The sequence below is a fragment of the Syngnathus scovelli genome, chromosome 3 (assembly GCF_024217435.2).
Source record: "Syngnathus scovelli strain Florida chromosome 3, RoL_Ssco_1.2, whole genome shotgun sequence".
Classification (NCBI taxonomy): Eukaryota; Metazoa; Chordata; class Actinopteri; order Syngnathiformes; family Syngnathidae; genus Syngnathus; species Syngnathus scovelli.
In genome coordinates, this window is record NC_090849.1 from 8,620,171 (window position 1) to 8,638,679 (window position 18,509).

Sequence of the window (18,509 nt, forward strand, 5' to 3'; positions counted from 1 at the left end):
ACGTCATCTGCAAAAAGCAGAGGTCCCCAAACCGGACCCCCTCAACGCCTCGGCTGCGCCTAGAAATTCCGTCCATAAAAATTATGAACAGAATCGGTGACAAAGGGCAGCCTTGGCGGAGTCCAACCCTCACTGGGAACGAATCCGACTTACTGCCGGAAATGCGGACCAGACTCTGGCATCGGTGATACGCCCTTATCAGTTGGCTTGGCACCCCGTACTCCCGAAGCACCCTCCACAGAACCTCCCAAGGGACACGGTCGAACGCCTTCTCCAAGTCCACAAAACACATGTGGACTGGTTGGGCGAACTCCCATGCACCCTCGAGGATCCTGCCGAGGGTGTAGAGCTGGTCCACTGTTCCATGGCCAGGACGAAAACAACACTGCTCCTCCTGAATCCGAGGTTCGACCTCCCGACGGACCCTCCTCTCCAGCACCCCTGAATAGACCTTACCGGGGAGGCTGAGGAGTGTGATTCCCCTGTAATTGGAACACTCCCTCCGCCCCCCTTCTTAAAGAGGGGAACCACCACCCCAGTCTGCCAATCCAGAGGCACTGTCCCCGATGTCCACACAATGTTGTAGAGGCGTGTCAGCCATGACAGCCCCACAACATCCAGAGCCTTTAAGAACTCCGGGCGGATCTCATCCAACCCCGGGCCTCAGTGACTTCGACCCCAGAGATTGGAGAATCCGCCTCAGAGTCTCCAGGCCCTGCTTCCTCAATGGAAGGCGTGTAGGTGGAATTGAGGAGGTCTTCGAAGTATTCTCCCCACCGACTCACAACGTCCCGAGTCGAGGTCAGCAGCATGCCACCCCCACTGTAAACAGTGTTGACGTTGCACTGCTTTCCCCTCCTGAGACGCCGGATGGTGGACCAGAATTTCCTCGAAGCCGTCCGGCAGTCATTCTCCATGGCCTCACCAAACTCCTCCCATGCCCGGGTTTTTGCCTCAGCAACCGCCGAAGCCGCGTTCCGCTTGGCCATCCGGTACCTGTCAGCTACCTCCGGAGTCCCGCAGGCCAAAACGGCCCGATAGGACTCCTTCTTCAGCTTGACGGCATCCCTTTCCGCCGGTCCTATCAAACCAATTAGAAATATTTTTGCTGTCATGATCATCATTGTGGCCCTCACACTTATTGTTCTTGTATTTTAAATTGGCAATTTTTGTACATTTGAAGCCCTTTGAGACTTGCTTGTGGGCTATATAAATAAATTTGAATTGCCTTGACTTTATTATTATTCAATTTCTTCTGCATTCTTCTTCCTTTTATTTTGTTTTTATCTTAACTACTTCCACATAATTCATCTGATTTACTCCATTACATTTTAACCTCCTAGATTCAAATTCAAATTTCACATCCTCACTGCCAACATTGCGGTAAAATTTTGCAAAATTTCATTTTTTCCCTTCTAATTTCTTCTAGTTTTCCTTTTTTCTTCTTTTTTTTTCCACTGACTCAACTCATTTAACTGTTCATCTTATGCCTACCTATTCCAAAATTTCCCACTTTAGAATTCACTTAGACTTAGACTTAGATTTAGACTCAACTTTATTAATCCCTTGGGATTACTCCTTCAGGGAAATTCTGTGTCCAGTAGCAGTAAAATACAAAATATACAAAAAAAATATAAGAGATAAAAATATACAGAAATATGCAGAAATATATACAGTGCAAGAATTAGCAAATGAAATGTAAAAAAAAAAACGCCCAATTTTACAAAATTATTTTTATATTTTTATCAAATTTCTGACCAATTCAACACGTTCAAAATTTAAACATAATCTTGTAGCATTCCCTGAATTTTTATTCACCCTCTTCACCTTCACACGCAATTTCTACAGAAATTAATAATTCTAGTTATTATTGTTAATCCTCCGTGGCCCTCGTAAGAACAAGCCGCACCAGTAATAGATGGATGGATGGATTGTTAATCCTAACCCCAAGTGCCTATCATAAATTGCCATTTAAATCAATTGTCGCAAGGGTCATGTCAATGTATTTGTTATTTAAAGCCCTACTGTATTCTCTTTTAATTAAGTAGTGCCCTGTATTACTATTTTGCTGACTATCCAGAATTCCAACTTTCTTATGGCCCCTCACCCCTTCAAGCTCAAATATGCATCCTATAAATCAGTCGCAGTTGATATGTAATTAAATCTGTCGTTTTGATAAAGGACAATTAAGTTTAGCAATTCAGCCTTCTGTTGCCCGAATCTAAATTTTCACTGGTCCAATTATAAAATTTCATTATTTCAATTAGATTAATTATGTCTTCAAAATGCTAAGTTACATATAAAAATTTATGATTCAAATGATTTAATTTCTATCGATCAATGTCCACTTTGTAAAGTTTCTGATCACGCTGTCGTTGTTTTGTGAGTGTTTACTGAGTGTTTGTCCGGCAGTTTTGTGTGTGTTCGTCTCGTGTGATACGTCGTGCTACGAGTGCGGCGGGCATGTTCTGCTCAACATCGGCAGAAGTGGGTTTTATGGCGTTCTAGACTTTGGTGCGGAGAGATTAAGGGCGCTCGGACTGCTTCGTCATGGGGCGACGCCGGACTAGCCTGCTCTTCCTCCCCCGGTTGGACTGCGTCGTGAGGTCGGACTGCTCCGTCCTGGAGCATTGTTGGGATGCGTCGGCAGCGGGTCTGCGAGGCAACGGAAGAGGGGCCAGCGCGGAGACGTCGGGCCAGGCTTGCGGCCAACCCAGCTCGCAGAGCCGTGCCTTCCATTCTCCTGGCGTACGTTCGTTCGCGGGACGACAAGATGGGTTGCGTTCGCCTCATAGGATCCACGAACCGGACAGTGCGTGCCTGCTGTGTGCTCGTGTTCACAGTGGCCTGGTTGACTGTCATCTTTCCGGACTCTGCTGTGCATCGGGAGCGGCTAGCGTGCTATCACTCTTATTGTTCATTTTCTTGTTTTATTTTTCCTGTGTTGTTTACTTGTATGTGCGTTCTGAACTCTGTCTTGTCACCCTGGGATAGTGAGAAACGTAATTTCGATCTGTTTGTGTGTCTTGACATGCGGAGGGATTGACAATAAAGGAGACTTTGACTTTGACTTTTGTATGACTTGTTATTATTAGTGCATCTTCACTGTCCATATCGATGTATATTTTTATGCCCGTTTCAGTGACAATAAGCAGCCTTATTATTCCCTCTTTTATCAAAACTCCTCAGTTATGTCTGCCCCAGCACCCAAACACACTCCCATCCCTTTTGTCCCACACTCCACCAACTTTGTAATGCTTCAGCAGTCTTTAGCAATGTGTCCAGTTTGACTTCATGTGACTCGTGCAAGTCTTTAGCAGCCTCTCCTCTTAGATTCTCATGATGATGATTCAGAGCTGGACCGTCCGCCATTCTCAAATGCGTCCATCTTGTCTTTGTTCTTTCAGTCCATTTTCTTTTTGATCTGCAACTGTGTGTATTCCACCAACTGTATGGTTCTTGTCCTGTGAAGAGCCGTGCTTGCCCTCTTCAAGCATGATAATAGTTCCTGTTGTTCTCCCAAAGGTCAAAGGTGTCTCATGACCAGGGACAGTCCTCTGTTGATTTTGAGGCAGCCAGTAGAGTACAAGGACTCAGTTCAGGACTTGTGCCACGCGCTAGGGCAGAACACACTGGGACACAAATTTCACAAAACTATCTTCGTGTTATCAGTCTTCCTGTGTAGTATTTGTTCCTTACACCCCAAATCTTCCTATTAACATTTTGTATCTTATCAGTTGCCCACACTCATCATCTTACTATCAAGCCGCCCTTATCAAATGCTTTTTTTTTTTCTGAGTAATCCATCCACCCTACCCATTAACACGGCTAAAATCCTCGTTCCAGTGTTTATCATCAAATAAAGTTCCGAAATCCTTTATAATGAACTGTAATGTAATTTAACAATCTACCAACATGGTTGTATATGCGGTGAATGTTATTGTTCAATCTATAGGTCATACAGCGCCTGCGTTCCAACTATGACACTCCTCCTTGGTTTACCATCTCATAAGTTATTGTTGTCAGCAGCGCTAAATGATAGTGCTCGAAAGTGAATGTCTTATCGCCCAATTCAAAACACATGCCACATTTGAGCTAGTATTTATTTATGTATTTATTTTCCATCCTGATGTTAGCAGTCATATGTCAGAATTAAAATGTAATTTTTCTTTTAATTTTAAGTCTTTCAAAATTGCTATATCCTTCCTGCACCAAGATAAACTGTTAAATATATCTTTAAAAACAAACAAAAACAATCTATGCTCCTGCACAGACTCTTCAAAGTGTCACCCAAATGCCAGATTACAAATCAAACCTCCTCCTTCACTCTCACATTTTTTGATAGAACAGTCTACTTAGCTAGACACTGTCATCACATACTAAATAATGGCCTGCAAATTAAATGTAATGTTGTTGCTGTGGTCCCTCAAAACATGTGACTAGGATTTGGACAATTATTAACCCCCATCAATTGATCAATTATCTCCTCACTACATTCCTAGCCTGTTAACCTATCTGCATAAAGAAGACATTTACAATGCAGGGGATAAGAGAATAACAAGGAACACCTTAACAATAAACAAAATAAACCCAACCCACAATCAAAACCAAATAAACTAGGACCATGACATATGTGGACCCACACAGTACTCCAAATATTTCCTCATTAAAATTTTAGCCTTTTTATGTAGAGCACCATTGAATTCTAATCATTGACCTAATTTTATCCTTAATTTAATCCCAATCACGAATGCCCACTACTTAATACTTTACTTGGTGTTCTTTTGATAAAAAGTGCCCCCTTGTAATGTCATTTTTATTTGTTGTTTTTAACTCTAAGTGATTCAAATCTTTGACTTATTCTTACATGTAATTAGAATACATTATTCTTATTGTATAAGAACTATAGACTTGTATAGACTTGTATAGTCTAATGTCCTAATCTATCAATAATTCCTCCTAAATGTAACATCTGCAATCACAATTTAATTTTATCCAATTCTACTATGTATGTTCTCTCTTATTCTCACATTTTTATGAGGGCTGGGCACTCTCCTCGTTTGACGAGTTTCTGCCCGCAACCCTCAGATTATTCTATAATTTCTAATTTTTACATTTAACAATGCAAATCTGATAAACCATTGTCTAGCACACCGTTTCCGTGCACCAATTTAACGCAATTCCATCCTTTATAACGAACTGATACACAAAGACAAACATACACATGAACAAACACACGGGCCCACAACATAGACATGAGAGCCTGTTACAATGCAACCCCCCACCTCTGTCCAAAATATGCATTTGTGCCCACCTGACCGTTTGGCCCAAACTTTAGAGCCGCACCCTTTTGAAAACAAAAATGGTTACAGTTTAACCCCACCATACAATGGTATATATACCTTCATGCTAATTAAATATACATTCTTTATCAAATTCTTGTTAGACCCTTTTTCTGACTCCAACTCTCATGCAAAATAAAAATAAAATCAACAATTTTATACAAATCAACTTATTGTTCTTCATGAACCACAAATCATCACTTCCATCCCATGAACAGCACCACAACTAATCACTCACTTCTTCAGCTGCGCCGCTGTCCCATCTGACAGCCAAGCCTGCTTTCCACACAATATCATCATAGACACACTTCAACAATTATATAGCGACCTGGTTAACCCAGTTACCCTTCGCCCTAGACAACAATATAAGTCTCTAAGGTCACACTATTGAGGTCGCCAGGCATCCGTCCTGCTATATCAGCGATGCCTTCACCTTTTTTTTTTTTCTTTTTTTTTTTTTTTTCACGAGTCCCCGACTCGTATTGGTGGCCTGGCCGATCCAATCGACCCCGACCTTAGGCAACAGTATATAAGTTCCTAAGTGTCTACTATTGAGGCCACTCAGGTGCCCATATGCTAGTCACTGGCATCCCACGAGTTCCAGCGATGTGAGCGCCCTTTGCTGATCAGACAAAGTCCTCACCACCTTTCTCTTAATTCACCACGACTCGGACATCCCAGATGTCCCTCGCCTTAGACAGCCCTATAATGTTCTAAGGTCACACTATTAGAGTCGCTCGGCATCCGCCCTGCTATATCAGCGACGCCTTCACCTGTTTTTGTATTTTTAACGCCTTCACCTGTTTTTGTATTTTTAATTTTTTCCACAAATCACTTTTACCAAGTTCCACACAAACACACACTTCTATACAACCACCATTCCTGAACACAGAGCTGAAATTATTAATTTTTGTATTCCGCTTTCACTCCACAATATTGCTGAACTGGGAGAGAGAAAAAAAAGGTTCCCCCTTACCTTTTGTGCCGATCAGACTGCAATATTGTTGAGCAAGAGCGGAGAAAGAAGAATCCTTTATGGAGCATGCACTTTCCCTTCTGAAGAAATCACGTCGGCTGGTCACCATTTGTTGAATTTTGTCCACAATTTAGGGAGCGCGTTATCTGCGCCTCACAGCAAAAGCCATTGCCAATCACCTGTACGTGCACGTTTGATTTTTTCAGATTTAGGAAAATGCTAAGACACTGAAGCAGAAATTAGACTTACACAGGTTGGTTGAGTTCAATCACAATTCTTGTTTAAAAAGCTCTGTTTTCAGGAAAGTACAATACAGCGCTGGGCCCTTCAAGAGCGGAAAGTCTCCATTCAGAAAAGGCAACGTTCAAGGTTCTTTGGTTAGCTTATATCAGCTGCACATGCCAGTGTGGGCCGAGTTTGATGGGTGATGAGTCTTTGGGGTGGGGCAAGTTCGCCATGGGAGTGGGTGCTGGTTATGGGCGATTCGGTGTGTGTGGGGGCTGTTGTCTTCCATCCCGTCTTTCGGCCTTGGCGATCATCTTTGGCCGAGTCCTTGGCTGGCTCCCTCTGGCACCTGCTGTTTTTATCTCCACGTGACCTTCCTGTGAACATTCTTCTCCAATATTGGACATACACTGTTGTACCTCATTCTTTCTTTGTTAGGCAAAATATTTCCCTCTGTGCAGAGCGTTCAGTAGTAATCAAAAACTGGTGTCAAGCATTATTAGTCAAAACATAAGATACAATCAAGTAGTGAACGGTCAAGACGACTCTGGCCGTGTCCATGATTTAGAGAAAAACATCAGGCATGCATTACACAGTTCCTTAAGGGTCATTAAGCTATTTAGGCCATATATCAAAAGACATTTGTTATTTCAAAGTGCTCAGAAATATCTATCAGATCATAAAGTTTATAAAAACCTTCCTCATTACCATTTATCAAAAATGTCTAGTTATGTCTTATTTATTGATTTGGTGTGTAGGTATAATTATATGCTTAAAATGTTTCTTTTATTGATTTAATATGTGAATAGACTTGTCTGCTTATGTACTTTATTCAATGAGGTTTGAGCACATCTGTTTTTGTAGCTAGGCAGGACTTTTTGTATTTTGACCCCATTCCTTCACTACTATCAGGGTACCCCAAGTTAACAGCCCTGGGTGCTAAAATGTTGTGCATGTTTGTGACAACCGACCTTTGTGAACAAATTTTCTCAGTAATGAATATCAATAAAACAAAAATGCGTTCAAGGCTCACAAACAAGCACTTAAATGACCATGGCACCTGGTATTGATGCACTTGTACAGGCCAAAAGATGCCAAGTATCAGGAACAAAAACAAGTCCGGACTAGTCTAATGCCTTTAAAATGCTGCCTGAGATACTGTTTGCATTGAAAAAAATACAGCTATGTGAAGATGAATCCTTACTGTGGTGATTAAAAAAATGTGCAATTTAATGTTAGTCAGCAACTTCACTACAAAAAAGTATGGTGGATTTCTACTGTTCATGCAACTCAATGAATGTTCAATATGTATTGCATGTGTATTTGTATTTCATGTATGAAGTTGACACATTTACAGGACATGTGAATACTTCCTTCTTTACACATTTAAGAGCATTCTCCTTAGTTTGTATGGTCTAGGCAGGGATTAAATTTAATTTTATATGCATGTGTAAATGGTTTAAAAATTCCTTTCTTCATTAATCTCGTTTAATCTTTAAGTGCATTACTGTTAATATTCTAAGTTATGTTAATGTAATGCTATTAAAGTTTTGTAAAAGGAATGTTCATTAAATTTCAACATTTTCCTCATGTTCTTGTGCTTCTTTGCAACAAAAAAACAGGAAAGACATGATATTTTGGTTATTTATAGCATAGTATGGTATAATTTTAATGGTCCGGCCCACTTGACATCTACTGAGGCAGTATGTGGCCCACAATGTGAAATGAGTTTGACACCCCTGCTTCAGATGATCCCGCCCCAGTTAATTGATGCTTGTTGTAATGGAGAAGCAATGGAGGCCATGTCAGGTCAAGCAAGGCAAAACGAGGCTAGGCTGTGATTTAGATTGACTCTTTTAAAGTGCTACTAATGTGCATTGTCTGCCCTTGAGTGGTGAATGGGTTTAATACAACTTAAAACTGGTCAGGTACTGTGAAGGAAACTAATCATCTAGAGGACACTGAGTGCAGCCAGCCTGTGGGTTGTGACTGCCTGTTCTGCAAGATTTTATATACTGTATATTTCTGTGTGCCCTCCAGGTGCAGACAATTGGAGAGAGACTAGTGCTGTATGTGTTGAATCGCGTGATCTACAGAGTAAGAGAGATGAACCCAGAAGAACTTCCCTTCCTCTGCCATGGGGAGAAGGATTTTGCAAAGATTTACTGGAGTAACGGAGAGGCAGTTGGCTTCTACTCAGTCAAACCGTCAGGTGACTTACCTTTTGTTGTGGATGAACTGTTCTTTGACAATGATTATCATCCAACATAGTCCTAATTAAAAGAAAATTCCACACACAAATGATTTTGTTTAATGGTCAAACTGTTGCCATGATATAAATTTATTATGAATGGTTCAAGCAATATTTTAAAATTGAAAACAGTCATTCAAAATTGAGAAGCAGTTAACAAATATTAAAAATAAAATGTAAAAGACAAAAAAAACATAAAAAAACCCCCAGGTTTTATACATTCAAGTAAAAATGTTTTTCGTGCATCATTTTGTTTCTTTTATAGGCAGTTTATATAATTCTTTTTCAACAAGAAAATACCAGCTTCCTGTCATGGACTCAATTTTTGTGACAAAATATCATCGTGGTAATGGCTTTGGCCTTAACATGCTGGAGGACTTTGTGATGAGTTTCCAAGACGACTGTGTGGGATTGAGATATCCACTCACCAAAGCCATTTACAAAAGTACGTATGTCTCATTTACAATCCTGTGAGATTTCCAGTCCTTCTCATTGTTATGGCACCCCTTCATTTTTTGCATACATTGTTTTTTGTATACATTGTCAGCAAGCTCAGTTTTTGTTTAGTCTTTCCAGAAAACATTTTCCCCGAAGGCTTGTAGTTTGTCCAGGTACTCGGGCAAAGTTTCGCTGTTTCCTTTTATATGCTTAACTCAATGGTTTCTTCCGAGGCCTTTGCCCATGATACCTTGTTTGGTTCAGTGTGCGGCGTGTGGTACATGTTGAAACCATGATCTCAGACTTTTTCAGGTTACCCTTCGAGTCTTTGGAAGTTTGACGTATTTTTTCAACCATTTGCACCAAACTTTAAAGACTTCAATTTGACCCCACGGGGTGAGATCTTGCGTGGAGCCCCAGATCGAGGGAGATTATCAGTGGTCTTGTATGTCTTCCATTTTCTAATAATTGCTGCCACAGTTGATTTCTTCACACAAAGCTGCTTACCTATTGCAGATGTAGTCTCCTCAGCCTGGTGCAGGTCTACAATTTCTACAGTTTCTGGTGTCCTTTGACAGCTCTCTGGTCTTGGCCATTGTGGAGTTTGGAATGTGACTGTTTGAGGTTGTGGACAGGTGTCTTTTATACTGATAACGGCTTCAAATAGGTGCCACTAATACAGGTAACGAGTGGAGGACAGTGGAGCATCTAAAAAAAGATGTTACAGCTCTGTAACCACCAGAAATCTTATGTCAGGTCTAAGTACCATCAGACATTAATTCACACACTGGAAACAAAGAGGAGAAGACAACCAGTATTTGTTTTACTCGCAAGGAGAATGACAGAGAACGCTCAGTTACAGTCTCCACCCATTCTGAGTTCTTACTCTGCGTTCTCCTCTTTTTAATGATTTAGGTTGCCCTGGTTACAAAGGCATTGCTACACTAAAGGGAGGGGAGTTTGGAGCTGTAGCAACGCTGATTAGCTAACTTTGTTATGTGGTGCGAGACCTTGGCCGTTTTGTGACTTCAGCAGTGCAGTCTGTCCTGTTACTCCTCAGCCGGTTGGCAGTTGGTTGGCTGGTTGTCCTTGATTAGATATCTCGAAGCGTGTTGAGTATCGTTTTCCTGTGAAACAATGCAGCTAGACTTTCTTGCTAAGTTTCACACAATACTAATATTGAGTAAATATGGGATAACTTACCGTATTTTTCGCACCAAAGGCGCACTTATAAGGCGTACCCTCATTGAATTTTTTATTTTAGAAATTGTTTCATATATAGGGTCCCCCGGATTAAAAGGCGCATAAAATAGAAGCTATACTGCAACAAACTGAGGTTCACTAGGGTTGCGGTATGCATCCACAACCAATGAGCCCTCTGTAAACAATCGCGTTTCTCAAATTATCTCCTATAAAATGATCGCAACTGACTAAAGTTTGATCTAACACAAACGTGGGCAAATTACGGCCCACGGGCCACATCCGGCCCTTTGAGCGTCTCTGTCCGGCCCGCAGGTGGCCAATCGTAATTTAAAAAAAAAAAAAAAAAAGAATTTGTGTCGTGCGTACAATACAACTGTTACGCTTTTATTTTGAAAGGCGTCGCACTTCCGTGTAGCGTACGTGTATGTGAGCTGTGAGTGAAGGTGAACAGTGCGAAGTAATGCTGCCCGAGAAACGTGTGCTGACCCTCAGAAAAAAAAAGTTGACAAGGAGCGCCGTGTTTTCAACAAGACATGGACTGCCAAGTATCTCTTTACAGAAATGAAAGGTAAAGCCATGTGCCTGATTTGTGGTACACAGGTCGCTGTGTTTAAAGAATATAATTTGAGTCGGCACTACACGACCAAGCATGAGAAAAAATACATCTGTCTGATAAACAGGGCGCATCAGAGGCTGATGCATTGCTAGCAAAACTGCAAGCTCAAAAAGGACTTTTTATTTATCAAACTTCACACCCAGAGATGGAGTGGCTTTGTCATTTGAGGAAAAGTTAAAGAAGTTAGGATTAAATTGTACTGATTAATAATTGTTTTTTTATTTGACTTTTACACCACAATTTCACATAGCTTAATATAAATATAAACAGAATAATTGTATTATTTTAATTACCAGTACCAACTATTTAAAATAAATAATTTTGTGCATTTTACAATGGAAGAAAATTGAGCAGGTTTAAGTTATCGTAAGTGTGGCCCTCTGACACAACTCAGGTTTTTCATGTGGCCCCTTGTAAAAATTAATTGCCCACCCCTGATCTAACACATTGGTACTGCTTACTTATGTTCCCTTTCCATATCGATCCGTAAATTTACTCGAAACATTAACGGAGCAGCCTATTTTGAGATGAAATAGCCTCGTGCCTATAGCAGCTATCATTATAATATTAGCCACCTGCAAACTCCCATGAGCCTCAGCAAAGTGTCGTGGCAGACCCCTGTAAACAATCGCGTTTCTCAAACTATCTCCTATAAAATGATCGGAACTGACTAAAGTTCGATCTAACACATTGGAACTGCTTACTTATGTTTCCCTTCCATATCCATCCGTAAATTTACTCGAAACATTAACGGAGCAGCCTATTTTGAGATGAAATAGCCTCGTGCGTATAGCAGCTATCATTATAGCATTAGCCACCCGCAAACTCCCATGAGCCTCAGCTCGCAGACTCCCATGAGCCTCAGCAAAGTGGCGTGGCAGCCCCCTGTAAACAATCACGTTTCTCAAACACTCTCCCATTAATGCGATCAGAACTGACTAAAGACTGATTTAACACATTGGTGCTGCTTATTTATGATTCCGTTGGATATTGATCCGTAAACGTACTCGAAAACATTAACGGAACAGCCTATTTTGAAATGAAATAGCCTTGCAGGTACAACAGCTATTCAGTGACGCCCCCCGACCACGGTTGCCTAATGCTGGGAAGCGATGCGACCTTGTAATTTACTAGTCGTACTAAAACATACTGAAACATTTTGGCAGAGGGCTGTGTACTACCAGTATGGATCAACAAATTCATCAATTGATCCATATATAAGGCGCTCTGCATTATAAGGCGCACTGTGGTTTTATGAGTAAATTTTAAGTTTTTAAGTGCGCCTAATAGTGCGGAAAGTACGGTATATGCAACTACTTCAACAGATATGTATGTCTTTTTTATAACACTTAAAGACTTATATGCAACTACTTCAACAGATGTCTTTTCTATAGCACTTACAGACAAACAATCTCGATCCACAGCAATCTACAGAGTTGACTTAAATAGAAAACAGAGAGCTTTTCTGGTATAAGAGTGTTGTGCTCATGACCGAAAAAGGAAAGGAGTAAAGACCGCACACAAGATTGAGAGATAAGGAGTTCTCTAAAGACAGACAGAAAACTATGCTGGACCAAGGTGATCCAACTTGTAAATTATAAGGCCATTGGCCAGACTGATCGGTGCCTCATCCAATTATTCCAACATCTTGCTTGTTTGTAGGTGACCAAATACTTGTATTTTACCGAGGAATTTACCATTGTATTGAGAGATAAGGAATTCTCTAAAGACAGACAGAAAACTATGCTGGACCAAGGTCATCCAACTTGTAAATTATAAGGCTCTTCAAAGTCAAAGTCAGCTTTATTGTCAATTTCTCCACATGCCAAAGACACACAAAGAAACCGAAATTTCGTTCCCCCCTATCCCACGGTGACAAGACATGGCTCACAACAGACAAACAAGTATAACAAAAGCGTGCTGAATAAATAATGAATAAATAACACAACAATAAATAAATAAATAAGAGGAGCAGAAAAAAAAGGAGCAAGTGCGCGTACAGCAGACATTCCCGAAAATAGTGCAACAGTGCCGCACGCTACGCAGAAGGGGGTAGCGAGTTCAGGGCCCTAACAGCCTGGAGAAAGAAGCTGTTGGCGAGTCTGGTGGTGCGGGAGCGGAGGCTCTTATACCTCTTCCCAGAGGGCAGAAGGTCAAACAAAGAGTGAGCCGGGTGACTCACATCTCTGGCAATTGAGGTTGCCTTGCGGGCGAGATGGGAGGTGTAAATGTCCTTCATGGAGGGGAACGAAGCACCAATAATCTTACCAGCCGTATTCACTATGCGCTGCAGGGCCTTGAAGTTCTGTTCAGTGCAGTTACCACCCCAGACAGCGATGCAACTGGTGAGGACGCTCTCAATGGTGCCACGGTAGAATGTAGACAGGACTGCCTGAGGAGCACATGCACGCCTGAGCTTCCGCAGGAAGTACAGGCGGCGCTGAGCTTTCTTTGCCAGTGACGAGGTGTTTGCGGACCAGGAGAGGTCCTCACTGATGTGCACCCCCAGGAACTTGGTGCAGCTCACCCTCTCCACCACAGCACCGTCGATGATCAGCGGCAGGTGTGTTGTGTGACCCTTCCGGAAGTCAACAATGATTTCCTTGGTCTTATTGACGTTCAGCAGGAGGTTGTTGTCCCTGCACCACGTGGTCAGAAGGTCAACTTCCGACCTGTACCGAGTCTCGTCGCCCTTCATGATGAGACCCACCAGAGTCGTGTCGTCAGCAAACTTCACGATGCGGTTGTCGCTGTAGGTCGCAGTGCAGTCATGCGTTAGCAGGGTGAAGAGCAGTGGACTGAGCACGCAGCCCTGGGGGGCCCCCGTGCTCAGCGTGATGCTGGCGGAGATTTTGTCGCCAACACGCACCACCCGAGGCCTCTGACAGAGGAAGTCCAGTATCCAGTTGCAGAGGGAGGTACTGAGGCCCAGCTCGTCGAGTTTGCAGATGAGTCGCTGCGGCACAATGGTGTTGAAGGCAGAGCTGAAGTCCACAAACAGCAACCTCACATATGAGTCCTTTCTCTCCAGGTGGGTGAGGGCCGAGTGGAGGGCAGAGCAGATGGCATCCTCAGAGGACCGCTTGGCACGGTACGCAAACTGGAAAGGGTCAATGGTGGGGGGGAGAGCGGACTTGATGTGCTCCATGACCAGCCGCTCAAAGCACTTCATGATGATGGGCGTCAGTGCCACAGGGCGGTAGTCATTGAAGCAGGACGGTGCAGGTTTCTTCGGCACAGGAACGATGGTGGCAGCCTTGAAACACGAGGGGACGATGGCCTGCTGCAGGGAAACGTTAAAGATGTCCGTGAAGACACCCGACAGCTCCCCAGCGCAGTCCTTCAGCGCTCGACCCGGGATGTTGTCAGGGCCCGCCGCCTTACGGGCGTCAATAGCGGCAAGCGCCCTCCTCACACCGTCGGCAGAGAGGCGCAGGGGCTGCTCGTGTGGGGGGGGGTGGTCTTGAGCGGGCAAGTGCTGTTCTGGGCGTCGAAGCGAGCAAAGAAGCGGTTCAGATCGTTTAGCAGACGGACGTCGCCCTCACAGCTCCTCGGCGCGGGCTTGTAGTCCGTGATGGTCTGAATGCCCCGCCAAAGGCTACGTGGGTCCTTGCTGTCCTTGAAGTGGGTGGAGACCTTGCACGAGAACGCCTTCTTCGCTTCTTTGATGCCTCGGGACAGGTCGGCCCTCGCTGTCCTCAAGCCAGCCTCATCCCCCGCTCTGAAAGCCTTGTCCCTGGCCCTCAACAGTCTGAGGACAGCCCCCGTCAGCCGAGGGCCGAGTGGAGGGCAGAGCAGATGGCATCCTCAGAGGACCGCTTGGCACGGTACGCAAACTGGAAAGGGTCAATGGTGGGGGGGGGAGAACGGACTTGATCAGTGCCTCATCCAATTATTCCAACATCTTGCTTGTTTGTAGGTGACCAAATACTTGTATTTTACCGAGGAATTTACCATTGTATTCACTAAAAATCCTACAATGTGATTTCCTGGATTCTCCCCCACCCATTCTGTCTGTCATAGTTGAAGTGTACCTATGATAAAAATTACAGGCATCTCTCATCTTGTAAGTGGGAAAACTTGCACAATTGGTGGCTGTCTAAATACTGTTTTGCCCCACTGTATTTACGAATTATAGAACTTCTGATGTCCTCGGACAGCTCTTTTGTGTTCACCATTGTGACAAAGATAAAGGTAAACACGTAATTTTCAAAATCATGAACGTCATCATTCGTTGGTTACTAATTTGTCACATGGGCACAAACTATTTTGAATTCTCATTTGTGATTCACTAACGGAGAGTCACGATGTGTTCCCATACTGATTTACAGGAAAGGGGGCTAATACAAGTGACACAACACACTTTGTTTTCTATTGTTTCCTCATAATGCTTGTTTCTATATAAATAAAATGTTTCACTTGATTCATTCTTTTTCCAGTAGATATTCCACATTCTGTACTTTTACTTAATGAGTGCCAATAATGGTGAGCAGAACTGTATATCAGGGATGGAGGGAATCACTTTTTTTTATTGAACCAATGTGCAGAAGGGTATCTTATACATCTGCTCAAAAAGACAAAAGGAATATACATAGGGAACGCTAAAATAACATGGACAGTGGACAGTTTGATTTCACAAAAGTCAGATTTACTTGGAGTTACATTGTGTTGTATTCTGTGTTCCGCTTTTTGTTTAGCAGTGTATTTAATTAAATTTGACAATCCATATAGAAAAGATCCACTGCTCAACTTCCAAAAATACCACCACACGTTTATACCTCCCCACAACCACCGTGCAAAGGGCTCTCACAAAAAAGTCCCTATTCAAAGTTGGTACAAAAAGTTACTTCACAGCAAACCAATGTTAAGCGCAACAACTCATTTTGTGTGTGTTTTCATATACATAGGCCTGAACTCATTCCTTTATTCCCCATCCACCACTCGTGCTAATGTCAGTAAGTGATTTCTGATTGGATTCGTCATTTGGGGAAGTTTAGGCTGCGGTGTGTAGGTGATAATGAACACAGTAATGTCACACAGGGGTTTGCAAAATTTAGAAAAAGATGCAAAAAGACGACATGGAATTGTGAGTCAACTGTTTAGAGGTTTAATGGCAAGAGAGAAGAATTGAAAAGTCTGATGGTTTTATTGTGCATAGTTCAATAATGCCAACTTGTAGGAAGGAATTGGAAGAGGTGGTGACCAGGCTGTGGAAGGTCTGAGGATTTTTCATGCGGGTAGTGTTAGGGTTTTTCAGATTATCCTTATCGTATGATTATGTTGGAATGCAACCGGTAATAAATAACCTACCTTGTCCCATCCTCCACAAGGTCGTAAAACATCCCCTGATATGTTTTGACTAGAGCACAAGGGCTTCCTATTCAGCCTGCTCTTCCCCCCACTCTGTTTTTCTTAATAAATATGTCCTTGCAGTTGGGAGACTTCAGACCTCCATTCGAACATCGCTGCACGCGCAGCGACGAATGGACTCTCCACCTGCAGGTGTCTAAAAGGAACTACTTGTCTCCCGTGTGGTTCTTGCAAAATAAGTTGGAGTGAGCGAATCTCTAACAGGTAGGGTTACGATGATCTTTTCAGCAGTCCTAACTGTCCAATGCAATCCAATGTATTCTATTTGTGTGGCAGCACCAAACCAGACCGTGATATATGAACTAATGACTTATTCAATGTCTGCTGTGCAGAACAATGCCCAACCCTAATTACAACCAACCACCCTGGACCGCTTGTTGTCATGAGGGTCGCGACTCGCAGGCGTGCTGGAGCCTATCCCAGCTGACTTTGGGCAGTAGGCGGGGGACACCCTAAACTGGTTACCAGTCAATAACAGGGCACACATAGACGGACAACCATTCACACTCACACCTACAGACAATTTAGAGTGCTCAATCGGCCTACCATGCATGTTTTTTTGGGGGGAATGCAGTAATCCCTTGTTTATCGCGGATAATTGTTATAATTGAAGTACGGTCACCAACAAGAAGTACTGGGCAGGCTAACGAGTTAGCGGAAAGATGCTAATTCGCGATCGTGCTAACACGCAAAACCGGACTTCTAAAGGAATGTAAACGAACATTTGGACCAATACTACATTGTCCTAAAGGTTAGACTCATGTTTCCTAAATTTAAAAATGTTGTTTTGACTTTTAAATGTTTTTTTTATTTGGGAAAAAAAAATCTGCGATGTAGTGAAGCCGCGATAAAAGAAACGCGAAGTAGCGAGGGATCACTGTATGGGAGGAAACCGGAGTGCCTGGAGGAAATCCAAGCAGGCACAGGGAGAACATGTAAACTCCACGCAGGAAAGCCGGATCCGCATCCTCTGCACTTTGAGGCGGATGTGCTAACCAGTGCCCCACTGTGCGGGCCAATTACAACTCATTTTACAAGATTTAATTTCAGACTAGCTCTAACTGTAAATCAACAGTCTGTTAAAATACATCAACAAAAGTGATCAAATTATGCTATAGGTTTTACGTGATTGTTTGTAATTACACTAGTGTACACATGGCTTTTGTGAAACGTGAGGCTACTTATTAAAAATTACTAACCTGTTATACCAAGCAAATATCAGACCAATTTACAGCATACTCCTGCTTCTCTGGCTTAACCACGTTTGGCTTGGTTTGGGAGTGCAAAGTATTGTCTAATATCAAGTTCAAGTTCAAGTTCAAGTTTACTTTATTGTCAAAGATCTATGTAACAGGGTTACCACAGAAGTTTGAAATTGCGTTTTACCAGTCTCCAATGTGCAGATTAACTAAAAACATGCTGATAAACATGTGCAGTACTATACAATAAAATACTCTCTCTCACATTCACACGCACGCACACACACACACACGGTGTGTAATAAGAGTATTGACAATACAGACCCACACACACACACATACATACACAGCAGCAGAAGTACAATCAGTGGTCATAGAAGTAAAGTGAAAAAGTGTATAACTGTAAATAAGGTGCAAGAGTAAAGTGCCAAGTGGCATGGTGACTTTGGAATGTTCAAGTGGTTTTCCTCAGTGTGTTCATGAGTCTGATGGCTTGAGGAAAGAAGCTGTTACTCAGTCTGCTTGTGCGGGACCGCAGGTTGCGGTACCGCTTCCCTGATGGTAGAAGGGAGAACAGTCTGTGTGCAGGATGAGTAGTGTCTTTGATGATGTTCATTGCCCTCTTGGTACAGTGTGAAGTGTACAGTTCCTGAATGGCTGGAAGGGGTGACCTGATGATCTTTTCTGCTGTCCTCACCACCCTCTGCAGCGCCTTTTTGTCTGCAGCTAGGCAGCTGCCATGCCAAACAGAGACGCTGCTGGTCAGGATGCTCTCAATAGCACCTCTGTAGAAGGTGGTGAGAGCAGAGGTGGGGAGGTCGGCTCTTCTCATCCGTCTCAGGAAGTGGAGTCGTATGAGAAGAGCCGACCTCCCCACCTCTGCTCTCTC

The 18,509-nt window shown here is 42.9% G+C and overlaps 1 protein-coding gene and 1 long non-coding RNA gene across 10 annotated transcripts in view; one reads left to right on the forward strand and one right to left on the reverse strand.

Annotated features, from left to right (window-relative positions):
• Window positions 1-18,509, forward strand: part of LOC137840121 (uncharacterized) — an 83,306-nt gene that overhangs the window by 38,259 nt on the left and 26,538 nt on the right. For 7 of the 9 annotated variants that reach the window (XM_068650059.1, XM_068650055.1, XM_068650053.1 and 4 more), the window contains 2 exons: window positions 8,584-8,755; window positions 9,060-9,239. In XM_068650059.1, the coding sequence (XP_068506160.1) occupies window positions 8,584-8,755; window positions 9,060-9,239 (352 nt within the window). The remainder of the gene's footprint in view (window positions 1-8,583; window positions 8,756-9,059; window positions 9,240-18,509) is intronic. The other 2 variants (XM_068650060.1, XM_068650061.1) reach the window with 1 other exon arrangement.
• Window positions 10,050-10,574, reverse strand: LOC137840122 (uncharacterized). The gene is made up of 2 exons (XR_011086574.1): window positions 10,436-10,574; window positions 10,050-10,359 (listed from the first exon to the last, which is right to left on the reverse strand). It is a non-coding gene; the product is annotated as an uncharacterized lncRNA (long non-coding RNA).